The sequence below is a fragment of the Mesoplodon bidens genome, assembly GCF_964165515.1.
Source record: "Mesoplodon bidens genome assembly, chromosome: 16".
In the NCBI taxonomy this organism is placed as follows: Eukaryota; Metazoa; Chordata; class Mammalia; order Artiodactyla; family Ziphiidae; genus Mesoplodon; species Mesoplodon bidens.
The window spans coordinates 41,233,330-41,247,996 of record NC_138173.1 but is presented as its reverse complement, the minus strand read 5'-3'; the positions used below and the strand labels follow the sequence as shown (position 1 = coordinate 41,247,996).

The 14,667-nt window shown below is 46.3% G+C and overlaps 1 protein-coding gene across 1 annotated transcript in view; it reads right to left on the bottom strand.

Annotated features, from left to right (window-relative positions):
- Positions 1–8,236: 8,236 nt before the first annotated feature.
- The window catches only part of LAPTM4B (lysosomal protein transmembrane 4 beta), a 70,471-nt gene continuing 64,040 nt past the window's right edge, over positions 8,237–14,667 (bottom strand). Inside the window, exon 7 of the mRNA XM_081258476.1 lies at positions 8,237–9,430. Coding sequence (XP_081114602.1) covers positions 9,353–9,430 — 78 coding nt within the window. The 3' untranslated portion in view covers positions 8,237–9,352. The remainder of the gene's footprint in view (positions 9,431–14,667) is intronic.

Here is a 14,667-nt window from a genome sequence, read left to right as displayed (position 1 = left end):
CAAGTCAAATAGGTCAGTGAGTTGTTCACCTTGTGGAATGATCTTCAGGTCTGCTGGGGGAAAAAAAAAAAAAAGAAGAAGCAAAAGCGAGTTCAGTATCCTGAAATATCAAGTAAGAAAAAACAACGGCTTAGTTTCCCAGTTACCTTTAGGGTGAATGCAAGTTGATAATAATAAAGGCTGCTGGGGAAAGCCCAAATTTGCCTTTTCTGCCAGAGGCCCTGCTACTGGCTTACTGTAGAGAACCTTATTCAGAAAAAGTATGATTTCTTGTTCTCAGGTGGGCACTCATACAAGCAGACAAGAACGAGGGTGTGTAGTATCTTAGAATTCATGAGTTAGAATCCATAACTTTAAATTACTTACACCTTGGTAGCTATACTGGGTTCAGCTCACTTCTCTGTCTCTGCAGGGGGTCTACTATGGAACAGAATGAGGCTGGGGGTGGGTGGGGGGCAGTCATTTGACCCAGGCCTCACATTCATGAATAGCCTCAAATATAGACTTTGAGGCCCTAAGCATTCATTTGTTCCTTGCAAACATTAGAACTTTTGTTTTGCTTTGTGTTGCACATTAGAATCCTTCCTAGAGGGCAGATTCAAATGAGACTCTATCAAAGAGAAGAGGACCAGAATATAAGGAAAACAAAGAGCAGACAGGTTGGCTCACAGAACTCATAGCCTAAAATAACTTTTGTACTGAATTTTTTTTTCTTGAAAATAGAAACATCAATTTTATTGACAAGATAGGCCCACAACGGGCAGCTCCACAGAACACAAATGAGGAAGAATCTAAAATTGCAATGTCACCTCACTCGCACTGTTTCTCTAGGTGACTGATGATGTTTAAGTCACACGTAAACTGTTGGAGCCCATCCCTGTCCCACTCAAGCAGAAGGGCAGGATGTCTCCCCTGGGAGAGGAGCTGTCATTCCTTTGGGGCACCTGCCAGTTGGTCAGAACAGGAGATAAGGTAGAGAGGGGAGCCCTGCCAAGCCGTGGCTGGGTTTCCACTCCAGCCTTGGGTAAGGAACCCTCCGACATGGGGCAGTGCTTCCTTCCAGATGCCCCATCAATGTGGACAGCTAGTTCCATGTCAGAGGTACCCCTGAGGACAGGCTGGCTGATGGCACTATCATCCCAAGTGAAATGATTTCTAAATAAACATATAATCCCACCTTGGAAAGAGGATTCACATGTTGTTATGTTGTCTTGAATCATGAGCTCCCGAGGGCAGGGACCAGGCCTTTAGCTTGTTTACACATCTTCCTTATGCCGTGCTGTGGAAGAGACTGAGCTGCTGTGGCCTTAAACCTGGAGTTTAGAGTGCTTTTTGTGGAATCAGGCTGATGAGGCTACTTATCAAGAATGAGCTAATAGGATGGCGTGGGGAGCCTTAAAACCTGGGCAAGATTGAACAGAATCTGACTCGTTTCCTTGGATATTGACAAGGCTGAAACATTGCCCGTCTCCCTGGAGACTAGTTTCCACTTTCGAAGTGGAGGATGGACCTGCTATGTGTGGAAGCATCACTCAGCAACGCAGACTGCTGCTTCTTGCCTCCTGAAGCCCAGGAATTGGCAAAGAGCCACCTGCTATTAGAAGCCAGTAGCCTCATTCCTGTGACACTCAGCTAACTGCCTTCTCGCCACGCCATTACTGAGTCTCTGTCTGAGTCGGTTGCCTGGTGTTAAATCAGACTGCAAGATACTTGGGCAATGAGTATGTGTATCTGTCCTATAAAACCTTCCAGCATGCTGGCAAAGCTCAATAAACTCAAGAATAACAAAAATATCATAAGAATAACAAAAATATCAGAAGAAAGAACGTGGCTTTTCCACGTTCTCTCTTGCTGAAGAAAATAACTGGAACATGGTTATTACCGGGATCCAACAGAAGGGGAAATGCTACAGATGGTCCAGTGGAAAGAATAAGGAATAAGGCAGTGAACTGCTGAGAGACACAATAAATCGTAAGATGGAGAAAAATAAGATGTAATGCAATAAAGTGAACAATTTTTTGTTGGTCGAGCACTCTCTGAAAAGCAGCGATGGAAATGTCTTGACTCATTTAAAACAAGAATTGACAAAGCAATTTCCAAGTACAGAAAGTGCCAGAACATTACTGGCTATATGTACACTAGCTCTGAACCAAAACATGTAGAAAAGAAGATGCAATCACCAAAGTGTGAAAGAGCTGAGCGTTTCTTTTAGCTAGAGCAAGTTTTAAGACAGCTCAGCATCCCTGGCCAGGCCTGATGAGAGGGTGCAGACCCGCAGTGCTTCACCGTTAGCTCCAGACTATCCATGGAGCTGAGAAGTTTGGGGGGAGAAGGGGGAGTGACTATTTATGGGTGTGGAGTTTCTTTGGGGGTTAATGGAAATGTTCTAAAACTGATAGTGGTGATGGTTGCAAGACTGAATAATATTAAGAACCATTAAATCATACAATTCTATGGCATGTGGATTACATCAGGTTTTAGTTCTGAGTCCTCATGCAAACACATTTAGTCTCTTTTTGAATCAGACTGCCTCTCTTCCATGTTTGCACACCTTGCTTGAAACACTCTCCTCCCTGGAACCAGGTCTCTCGCCCATGGGCAGGGGGGCTTCTTGCCCCATTCCTCAGCTTCCCTTCCTGTGCTTTCACACACCTTTTCTGGAGTTCACACTCCTCCTCTGATTACTACTTTCCACTGCAGGACTTACCTGCTGGTGGGGACTTCTGGACTAGTGTCTGTGGTCCCCACCACAGAGAAATGCGCAAGGCTTTACTGTTGCAATCTTGAGATACTCTTGTAAAGGCTGCAAGACAAACATGCTTTATCACATACAGCCTTTCAGGGGTTCTATTTAAATCTGAAGTGCCCGGGAAGTTGAAGAACACATCAGTTGTACTGGCTCATGGGCTCAGTTGTACTGGCTCATGGGCTTAGCTGCTCTGTGGCATGGGGGATCTTCCCAGACCAGAGATTGAACCCACATCTCCTGCCTTGGCAGGTGGATTCTTAACCACTGCGCAACCAGTGAAGTCCTGGTCACTGACTGTTTTAACAATACATTGATCTACTAGGAAAGGGAAAAGAGAAAATTCAAGGGAGAGGCACATCTAGTGATTTAATTTTTTAATCAGAGCCCTACTGAATTAGGCTCACATAACAGGACCTTGATCACAAGAATAGAGCTAAGAATGTCATTTCCTTTTGATTGCAAATTGTGGCAGAGCATCAGCTAGCCCCTCATCTTAGCTGTCCTTTAATTTTCCTTCAGAGATCAATCCTTCCATTACCGTGTTGCTGAGTTTTGCCCATCACCTTTACAACTTCTAGAAGGCGCCCCAGCCCCACAGTAGACACGCTCATAGGGTCTATGGAGGAGAGACCTCCCTTTGTTCACTTGCACAGTCTATAGGAATGAGATTTTTTTTTTTTTCCTCCAGTGGTTTCCTCTGGGAGAAGTGGTCTCTGTGGAGCTTGAGCCCCACTGAGTTGTTGTTAAGAATTAGTCACAATCACCGTGGGTGGGGTTACAGGTGGTTTTAATTCCTCTCATGCTTATTTTATTCCTATTCTAGTAACTATTTTTGAGTTCGTTCTATTTGCCAAACAAGTGCCAGGTGCTGGGGAAGGAACACAGACACAGTTTCTGTCTGAGTTTCTTATCTATTAGGAGATTACAGAAGAGAAAAGCCACAGGAACCAGAGTGTAAAATGAGCCTTGATTGGGATGCTACGGTATGCTCTGCTGTGGTACAACATAAAATGAATCTCTTCCAAACTAGTGGGTCATAGAAGGCTTCCAGAAGAAAGTGAATGTCAAGATGAGACCCAAAGGATGAGTTACTGGCTTTATTTTCTATTTTTTCTTGCAATACATTACTTATGTCTTTATTTTAATCTTTTAAATTTATTATTTTTTTTTGGCTGCACCATGCAGCTTGCAGGATCCTAGTTCCCTGACCAGGGATTGAACCCAGGCCACTGCAGTGAAAGCGCTGAGTACTAACCACTGGACTGCCAGGGAATTCCCTTATGTAATTTTTAAAAAACCCACAAATTTATAATGTTTCCTGATACCCGAGTCAGACCTGGATTCACTACTAAGATGTTTAAGGAAGCTGGCTCTCGGGGACACAGATGATTTAGTGCATTAACCTCACAGGGTGGAAGAAAGCCTACAGCCGCATGGGAGAGGGCTGCTCTAGTCTGCCTCTACTTGAGAGGCGTGAAAACAGACACTGTGAGATAGGCTTTCTGGGGCGGGGACAATGAAGGGAGTTGGGTCTCACGGCCCCAACTATTCCTCCAAGGTAATGCAGACACATCACTGTTCTACTCCCTTATGATGCTTGAAAACTTACTGTACATATTCTTCTTAAAGATAAATCAGTGCAGTTTAAAATGGTGCCTAATTTCCTCAGAAGAAAACTGCTCACTTAAAACAATTAACCACTCTAAAAGGCCCACTTCAGTTGATCTTTCTTCCTACCTGAATAAATTTTTTAAAAAATTTTTATTGGAGTATAGTTGCTTTACAATATTGTGTTAGTTTCTACTGTACAGCAAAGTGAATCAGCAATACGTATACATATATCCCTTCTTTTTCGGATTTCCTTCCCATTTAGGTCACCACAGTTGAATAAATTCTTTATGATAAGAATTAAAAGCTGATATTCACAGAACACGATTCAGCCTAATTAAACAGAAAATTGACAGCTTTACTTGTGATACAAACCTCAAGTAAAAAAATCCACCCTAAGTTTACAAAGTTCACACAGCTTTACATGACTGGCTTTGCTTCTTGGTATATGTTCATTCCAGTTAGTAGAATTCAACCTTATCAGTAAGAACTGAGAGGTTAGGTACAGAATTCTGAGATTCTAGATGTCTCAGAGATATGAAATACCCGCTTAAATGGACTCAATTGGCATCTAAATCTTGGCTCTGCCACTTACTGTGGAAACTTGGATCAGTTATTTTCCTTTAAAAGTCTGTTTCTTCATCTGTAAAATGGAGATAAAGAGTTAATATGGGGGCTTCCCTGGTGGCGCAGTGGTTGAGAGTCCGCCTGCCGATGCAGGGGACACGGGTTCGGGCCCCGGTCCGGGAGGATCCCACATGCCGCGGAGCGGCTGGGCCCGTGAGCCATGGCCACTGAGCCTGCGCATCCGGAGCCTGTGCTCCGCAACGGGAGAAGCCACCACAGTGAGAGGCCCGCGTACCCCCAAAAAAAAAAAAAAACCTAACGTTGAGAGAACTGAAGGAAGATCTTGCAAAAGTACAACAGTGAAATAAAGATACATTTGTTTAGCTAAAATGAATACTGGGGGAAAAGTGACATCACACAAAGGCCACCACCCAAGAGAGTGTCCTTTGTGCTGTGCGCGTCGCACAGAGAGCAGACCCAATGTTCCTTCGTTTCCGCAGAGCTGGCGTTTCCTTAGGTGGAGAGGCCACAGATGGGAGCCTCATGAGCTCTTCAAAAGGTCTAGATTGGATGCCCCAAATTTAGGGTCCCAGGAATGCAGGAGCTGTTGTTGCATATGGCTTTTCACGGGGGGAGCTGATATGCCACAGCACTGGGCTGTGACTAGCAGAAAATCTGATGGCACATTCCCTCCTAGGCTTTCCTGAGAAATATGGCTCAGTCCCTTGATGCTGGCTAATTACGCCAATCTACCCGGGTCACACAGTTCCTCTCCAAACTCTACTGCAACAGTATACCCTGGGCATCTTGACACACACCAAGGAATATATATTTGCTGAGTTGAAGAGGTTCCCATCTTAATAAGTTTACTTAAGTAAAAACTTGTTTTTACTGCTAATGGCTTTTTAAAAAGTATGTGTTAAGTTTTAGATGGGATAAAATAAATAAAACCATAGTCCATCGTGCCGTTTTGAGCCAAACTCTTCATTCTGGAGCAGCAGCTGTTTTGCCAACTAGGGTCATATTGATGGGTGTAGAGCTGAGAGTTTTGCTTTGACGTAACTTCTTCTGGGTTGGCCAGGTGACAGTTTCTCTCTTCTGCTGTCTCCACACACCAGTCAGCGGTAGGAATGCGTGGGCTTCTGGGCAGAAGGTCGCAGATCTGGCTGGCTTCCATACACCAGTCATCTGGCAGAAAACCTGGCCAGCGTGCAGAAACACTTGAAGCGAATTCCATGGGTGTGGAGACATCCTTGCAATGCCTCCTTTTCCCTTCCCTTTTAGGACATACATGCGAGCTGGCCAAAACTCATTTTACACAGCAGCAGGCACTACTTCTGGGATTGACATGGCTCAATTTACGCAGGCAGTCCTTTGACATAAGTTACATCCGCCCTCTCCCCTCCAGAACATAGGAGTCTGCCTACGTGACCAGAAGCAATGTTACTTAGTAACATTTAGGTCCGTTTCCAGACTGGCTGCAAAAGCTGACGTATCTTTTCTTTTTAAATGGAAATAGTGTTTTTATAGTCTCATCGGTTTTCCTCTATCACAAAAGCTCCGCTTGCACAGCAGGATTTTTTCTCCAATGGTGACCATTTCAAATACAATATATCCCCTCTATGGAGAAAACTTTAATGGTTAGTCTCCAAAGATGGTCTATTGAGAACATGACTGAGAAGTACTGTTGATTAACGAACTGAGGGTGGAAAGACAAATGCAATGAGGTGTGGTTCAGTTAAGCAGTCAAACTAAACAAATGTCTGTTTGGGGCCAGAAGAGTTTAAAAAAAAAAAAATGGGGGGAGAAAGGGAGGGGCAAGTGTCAGGCATTCTGCGGGACAATAGGATAGGGTGGGGCAGGGACAAGGACATCAGACTCAGGGGAGATGCGGCACATGTGTTTATGTAGGAAGAAGGTGCAGGAAGGGGACTGACTAGTCTGTTGGCCTGAAAACTTCCATGGGATGTGCCATTCTGGAAACCTGACGGGCTTGTGCAACGGAAGCTTGGTTTCTAGGGTGGGCAGACCCCATTAAGCCAAAAGGTGTGTTTTCCTCTTCTCTCTGTCCAGCAAACAGACTTCAACCCCCCCCACCCCCACTGGGCTACTTATCAGTGAGCCCACTTGCACACCTGGTGGTGCTGGACTGAATGTCCATGACCTTAAAATAGGGTTTTGGGGGGTCAAGATGAAAAACCCCGAGGAACCCTCAGACAAGTGACCAGAAAGTATACAGGCACGAGAGCAATTGAGGTAATGACTGTTTTGTTTCTCTGTAGACAACAAAATAGAAGAAAGGAGCAGGATATTAAAGTGGGGTTTAAAACACATTTAAGAGAAGTATATATCTGGATTAGCAATGACAAGGACACAGCGAATTGCTGAGTGGGCTCTGGGGGGTCATTGTAATCCAAGCATCACAACCTCTCCATAGTGGAGACAGGAAGACAATTCCTTACTGTGTAGAGTAAGTACGGGGGCAGCTCTGGAGCTCAGCCTGGGTTGTTATGTCAGGAAAGCCCAGCAGCATCGTGACATCCTGGTTGCCTGTGGTGCTACTGAGTGTCACGTGAACAAGATCCTCTCCGAGGACCCTACGTAGTCTCAAAACCAGCACTCTTCTCCACTTGACCATGTGCCATTTTTCATATTGTAAAAAAATTATTAGGCAAAGCACTGGAAAATCATGGGGAGTAACATGCAAATAACTGTGATTTCCTATGTGCCTTCCACAGGGATCAGTGAAGTTACCTGATAGGCCTTTCTCATACCTAACAACCCTTCATGGGTTAATCTTCTGGGTATAAAACTTCAAGGAACAGAATTTCCAAGGTTCAGTTTATAAAGAATACTAATGAGATACATTAGAAATGACTGAGGCCGATTCTCAGAGATAAAAGTCATCCCCCTCTCCTCTTATTTTATCCTACATTTCCAAATTATCTGAAATACCCGTTCAGGAACAAGCCCAAACCACTCTTATTTTAATCTCCCTTGGAACACAGTAAGATCTGAACAGCTTATTAAAACTGCACTGTGGACAGAAAGCAATCCTATTCAAAGCAGCTGAGCTGGCAAACCTTTGGCAGAGGCGGGGTTAGGAATGCTGGAAGCTCGTGTCGGCTTCTCTCCATTTCTCTTGGCCTAAGATGCTCTGATTTTACCAGCACTGAAATATTAAAAAAAAAACAAACCATATGTGTGAGACAAGCCATAAAACCTCCTCCTTAGGCCAAACCGTGTGTGTCTAACGCAGCCCCACTTGGGCAAGAAGCGTTGCCAGGCACAATCACCAGAATCAAAAGGTGGTTTTCTTGGATGTGGGCAAATCTCACTTTAATTGCAAATGGCTTCATTTACAGCACATTCAATAATGAACAAACAGGAGAGCTGTGACTTTTGAACATGTGAATATATAAAAGTCCCTTGAAATGCAGGTAGTCAAGATAAGGGCATCTCACAAGGAAAGCACCCCTGCCACCTCCCGTCTTTCTGAAGACTGTTTTACACCCATTTTAAAAGATGACAAGGCATACTCAGAAGTTCAAAGTAGTAGGATGTGCCTTGCAGGGAGAGAAGAAAACCTTTTTTCAGATTGTTGGGTAAATACATATCAGCAATTCCACTTGACAAAGGCTGATGGATGTCCTCCCTGAGTCAGGCTCGGGCGGAACACTTAGTGAAAGGGGGCTCTGAGCGGGGATGGGAAGGAAACTGCGAGAAAGGGAGAACCTGATACCACACAGTACCAACCAGTTCCCCTCTAACACGCCACGCTGTGACCCCAGACGTGGGTGCACAAGAGCAGCCACCGGGGTGGTGACTGACTGTCCTCGCTGCTGGGGATGGACAAAGGGTCTCAATTTAGCCCGTGGACAAAATCCTTGACCAGCGAACTCAAACTGTCACTGAACTTAAATCATAAAGGATCTAAGGAAATTCTTGTTTTATTTATGTGTATATGTGGACTCCTTCCACGATTCCTCTTCTCCTAAGGGTTTGTTCTATACACTGGAATGGCCTAAGAGAAGCACTGTATAATTCTGATTTTATTTTACGCTTTCCAAAGAGAAAGGAGGGAACGGAGAGAACAGGGTCACAAATTCTTCAACTTTGGGGCTCAGCACGTACAACAGACTCCTCGGACAGAAGGTTCATCCGGATTGTTGGCTAGTTTCAATGCCGAGGAAAGACTAGGGGAGCCCACCGCACTCGCACAGAAAGAATTCTACAGTTACTCTATCACAGTGCTCTAGCCAAGCATATGGTTCAAACTACAGAGAGTCTCAACATCTAAAATTTTAAGTTGTAGCATTTCAGCAACAAATAAGCTCAGAGAGCTCGTCTCAGAAGTAAAATTGAAGAACTATTGCTCTGATGTATGGAAGTCAAGCTGTCGCTCTCAGCTACGCGCCACTTCCAGGCTTAGGCAGACACGTAAGGTGGTGGTGGATCCTTGGTGGCGCCATTCACAGTGGCATCATCGTACGGGGGTAAGAGCACCTGGGAAGAAGAAAAGACACGGGTTAGTGTTTAAAGGTGCACACACATTCCCCTGAGCTTTAACTTTAATTGAACTTTTCCCATAACCTGTACCAATATTAATTTTCCAGCAAGTGGCTAGACTTTGATGAGAGACTTTCTGAATCCTTAAAGAGGCAGAGGGAAGAGACTTTTGGACCTTTCTGAGTTTTCCAAACCCTGTCCACTTGTACCTGGATGTCCTACCGAGGACTCAGAGGGTGCTGCCTGGGGGGTCCAAAGGTGCCTCTAGGACAAGGAAGGAGGCGGCGGTGGCTCTGAAGGGAAAAAAGGCTGCAGGGTGATGTGTATGTGTGTACAGGGCAGGTGCCTGATTGACCAAGGGGCCCCTCATGGTGACATCTGAGCAGTGGACTGGGAAACACAAGGGCTTTGGTACCAATCTGGACTCAAACCAGGGCTCAGCCACATCTGATCAGTAACACCATGGGTAGGTTAGCTAACCTCAATATCCATGCCTGCACAATCGGGATAGCTGAGAATTAGAGGTCTATAAAATACCTAACATACTGTGTGATACACACCTGACATGGCAGATGTTATCTGTAAACGGCTAGAGAGGAACGAATAAGTATCAGCATTAAGTTGATTAATAACGTTTCTGTTCACATTTCAAGTATAAAAACAATTGCATGTAACTGTTTATAAACTGTCAACCTAAAAAAACGCTGGCTGACTTTGGCTTCCTTGAGTAGTTACAAAACAGAGAGAATATCAACTCGATATGATTAGCCTTTATTCAGTCAACTAACATTTATTATACACCTACTATGTGACAGTTCCTGCCCTTAGGAAATCAGAGATGAGATGAGTTAAAACCTTACTCAGCTCGGGCTTCCCTGGTGGCGCAGTGGTTAAGAATCCACCTTCCAGTGCAAGGGACACGGGTTTGAGCCCTGGTCGGGGAAGATCCCACACGCCGTGGAGCAGCTAAGCCCGTGCGCCACAGCTACTGAGCCTGTGCTCTAGAGCCCGCGAGCCACAACTACTGAGCCTGCGTGCCTAGAGCCTGTGCTCCACAACAAGAGAAGCCACTGCAATGAGAAGCACGCGCACCGCAACGAAGAGCAGCCCCCGCTTGCCACAACTAGAGAAAACCTGCATGCAGCAACGAAGACCCAACTCAGCCAAAAATAAAATAAATTAAATAAATAAATTAAAAAACAAAACAAAACAAAAAGAACCCACCCAGATCAAGGGCTTTGTGTAAAGAGAAAGAATATTCACAAATGAAATAGAAAACAAAACCAAATTGTTACCTTTTCTATTATGGACATTACTTAAAGTGGTAAATGGTTATCAATTTCATGAATTTTCATTTTCTTATCCCTTTAGGGAGGACACTAAAATTCTCTTTTCAAGCTTCTGTTCTAAGTTTTTGTCCTACACTACTCCCCCCATACACACATATCCCTCTCTAACTCAACACAGTTCACTACTTAGTTTTCTCTTCTTCCAGTCTTACAGCTCCTGTCGGGCTGAAGCCCTGTCTTACTTAACCCCAGGACTGGGCCCAGGGCCTATTTACTAGCTGGAACTCAGAAGATGTTAGCCACATAAATGAGTGAGGTATCATTTAGGCTGGCCCTTGGAGACCGTACGGTTGGTGCTGGGGCAGGGGTGGAGCCTGGCATTCTAGGCAGGGGGCATCTGCATGGTTAGGGTCCAATCAGGAGACAGAAACCACCCAGTGGTTTGAACAGAGAAAGTTTAAAAAAGAATTATTAACAGGGGATTGGAGGTATGGAGAAGTAACTAAGGGGGAAAAAAGAGAACTCTAACGGATATTAGTGCTGAGCAAGGGTACTCAAGAAAGGAACAAACGTGGAAAGGGGTCGCCTCCCTAAGGCTGGGAATCAGACACTGTTGGCTCAACCCACTGGATGGTAGAAACGTTTCAGGCCAAGCTAGTGAACCACCTACTGAGACACGGCTGCAGAGGTGCTGTTCACGGGGAGAGGGAGGTGCCACCTGCCCTGGAAACTGCCTGAGATGGGGGTGTGCTGGGAAGGCTGTCAGGAAGAGGTGCTGCTGGTGCCGCTGCCCCGGGGGCCGCGGCCAGCAAGATCCGGACGCTGTACTGCACACACAGACCGGGGGAGAAAACACCGTCCTCCTCCAGAGCACTCTGCCCACAAGGCCAGACGGCGGAGCGGCTGGCAAAGGGGAGACTGTCACAGGGCCAGCTCCGGGTAGGCCGACCTGGGAACGCGGGACCTGCACAGGAGGAAGTGGGTAACTAGCTCCGCAAGACATGAGGACGCCAACGGGCCTGAGAATCGCTCCCCAAAGTGGCAGTGAGCTGCCCCTGTGTCCCGAGTCCTTCGGATCAGGCGTTACCCAAGCAGAGTCAGGGCCGACGTGCGGCTGCGGGTGCTGCTAGAAGGGAAGGATCACCCAGGGCACGTTCAGTGCAGGACGCCAGTCCAAGGCCAGGAGGCGTTCCTGCGTGCTCCCCACAGGACACCATATGCTCCGCACCCAACAAGCCAGCACCTACCGAGGACTCAGAGGGTGCTGGGTCCTGCCCACACAAACCGGAACACACCTCGCTGTCTGCTGAGGAACTCACACCCTGGAGAGGGCAGAGACGGGTGCAATGGGTAAGACTGAGCGTGATCAACTTGTGGGTGTAGACGAGGTGTGAAAAAGCACAGACAGGGACAACTGATTTAGGCCGGAGGGCGGGGACGGTCCCCAGGAGGACAAGTTGGATCAGGCAGAGAGGAAAGAGGACAGCACTGCAGGTGGGGAGGCAGGAGCACAGGCAAAAGGAGGGAAGCTGGAGGGAGAGCTCCTTCGGGGAACCGAGGGGTTGTGATGTGAATGCTTCGGGGAGAACGTGGTGCAGGAGAGGCGGGAAAGACAGGCAAAGACCAGGACATGGAGAGGGCCTTGAGTCCACCTTAAGGAGCTTTTCCAGTCTTTGGCAGCAGTTATCTCCACTAGGAAGCCTACAAGTCCCAGCTCCAGCTGAGGAACAAAGTGTATTCGCTACACCAAAGCCATAGCCCTGGCCTCTGCGTCTGCACATCTGACTCAAGGACTGAGCCTCCAGCACCCATGTGTGTGCACGTTACATGCGGTAACTTATAACCAGCAGAAAGAGCTGTGATCAGCAAGAGAAACATTCGATTTTGCATGACTGAGTGTCAGCATTATGCTCCCCAACCTCATTAAACAATTAACTGATTCCTATCTATCATTATCCTTGGAGAAGTGACCCTAAAGCACAGTGGAGCTACTTAAAAGGGAGTGAAATCAGCCATCACATCCAATTTATTTTTTTCCCTGAGCAAAATGCAACACTCAAACTCTCCAAAATGTTCACAGATGATTAAACACAAAATTTTTTTTAAAAAGAAGAAAAAGTCCTGCACATTTGCCTTTTGCTTGTTAAAAACTTATTTTCATAGTAGGCCTGGCCATTTATTTTCAAACTTGTTTTAAAGTTTCATTTCGAATCATTAACATCCTAATGGCTTTTTTTTTTTCTTTCCAGTACGCGGGCCTCTCACCGTTGTGGCCTCTCCCATCGCGGAGCGGGCTCTGGACGCGCAGGCCCAGCGGCCATGGCTCACGGGCCCAGCCGCTCCGCGGCACGTGGGATCCTCCCGGACCAGGGCACGAACCTGTGTCCCCTGCATCGGCAGGCGGACTCTCAACCACTGCGCCACCAGGGAAGCCCCCTAAAGGCTTTTTCTCTCAAATATTCTATTGCCTTGGACCCTTTAACCAAAGTCAAGATGCCTGGTGAAGACATTCGCCTTTCACTAAGATTCTGACACCCTCAGGCTTGTCTTCACCTCCCCATTACCACATACTAAATGCTGACCATAAAAATACTCTTCAGGGCCTCCCTGGTGGTGCAGTGGTTGAGAGTCTGCCTGCCGATGCAGGGGATACGGGTTCGTGCCTCGGTCCGGGAGGATCCCATATGCTGCGGAGCGGCTGGGCCCGTGAGCCATGGCTGCTGAGCCTGCGCATCCAGAGCCTGTGCTCCGCAATGGGAGAGGCCACAGCAGTGAGAGGCCTGCGTACCGCGAAAAAAAAAAAAAAAAAATACTCTTCACAGAGCACTTCATCTCCTTGAACTACTTTTTAAAAAACTTTAATTAATTAATTAATTAATTTTTGGCTGCGTTGGGTCTTCGTTGCTGCACACGGACTTTCTCTAGTTGCGGCAAGCGGGGGCTACTCTTCGCTGTGGTACGCGGGCTTCTCATTGTGGTGGTTTCTTTTGTTGCAGAGCACAGGCTCTAGGTGCGTAGGTTTCAGCAGTTGTAGCATATGGGCTCAGCAGTTGTGGCTCGCGGGCTCTAGATGCACAGGCTTCAGTAGTTGTGGCGCACGGGCTTAGCTGCTCCGCGGCATGTGGGATCTTCCCGGACCAGGGCTCGAACCCATGTCCCCTGCACTGGCAGGCGGATTCTTAACCACTGCGCCACCAGGGAAGTCCTCTGAACTACTTTCAATGAAAAGTTCTCCCAACGGAACTGGCTTTAAATTCTGAAGTGACCGTGTCATCTCTTTTCATTATCTAAATGATGTTAATTTTTAATGATGATTTCAAGGAAGGGTCGGTGAAGTCAGGATTGCCATACTGCTTCTAGTACAGTCTGTTAATACTGCCTAAAAACACTTGCCATTGTTCTTTTCTTCTAACATCAATGAAGTACTTGGAAATCGGAGAAAATAACTCGAGGGTCAATTAAGATAGAAGATGCCAATTAAGATGCCTTACAACAAAACTGATTAAAACACAATGATTTTGACATGTTTAGAAGCTGGCATTTAGTAAAGCCCAGTTTTTTATTTTAAAAACTTTAATCATTCACAATGAATGACCAGGACTTCCCTGGTGGCGCAGTGGTTAAGAACTCACCTGCCAATACAGAGGACACGGGTTTGATCCCTGGTCCTGGAAGATCCCACATGCCACGGAGCAACTAAGCCTGTGTGCCACAGCTACTGAGTCTGCGCTCTAGAGCCCATGAGCCACAACTACTGAGCCCAAGCACCTAGAGCCCGTGCTCTACAACAAAAGAAGCCACCTCAATGAGAAGCCCGTGCACCGCAACGAAGAGTAGCCCCTACTCGCCACAACTAGAGAAAGCCCATGCACAGCAACGAAGACCCAACACAGCCAAAAAAATAAAAAATAAAATAAAACAATGAATGACCAAAAAATAATCTCT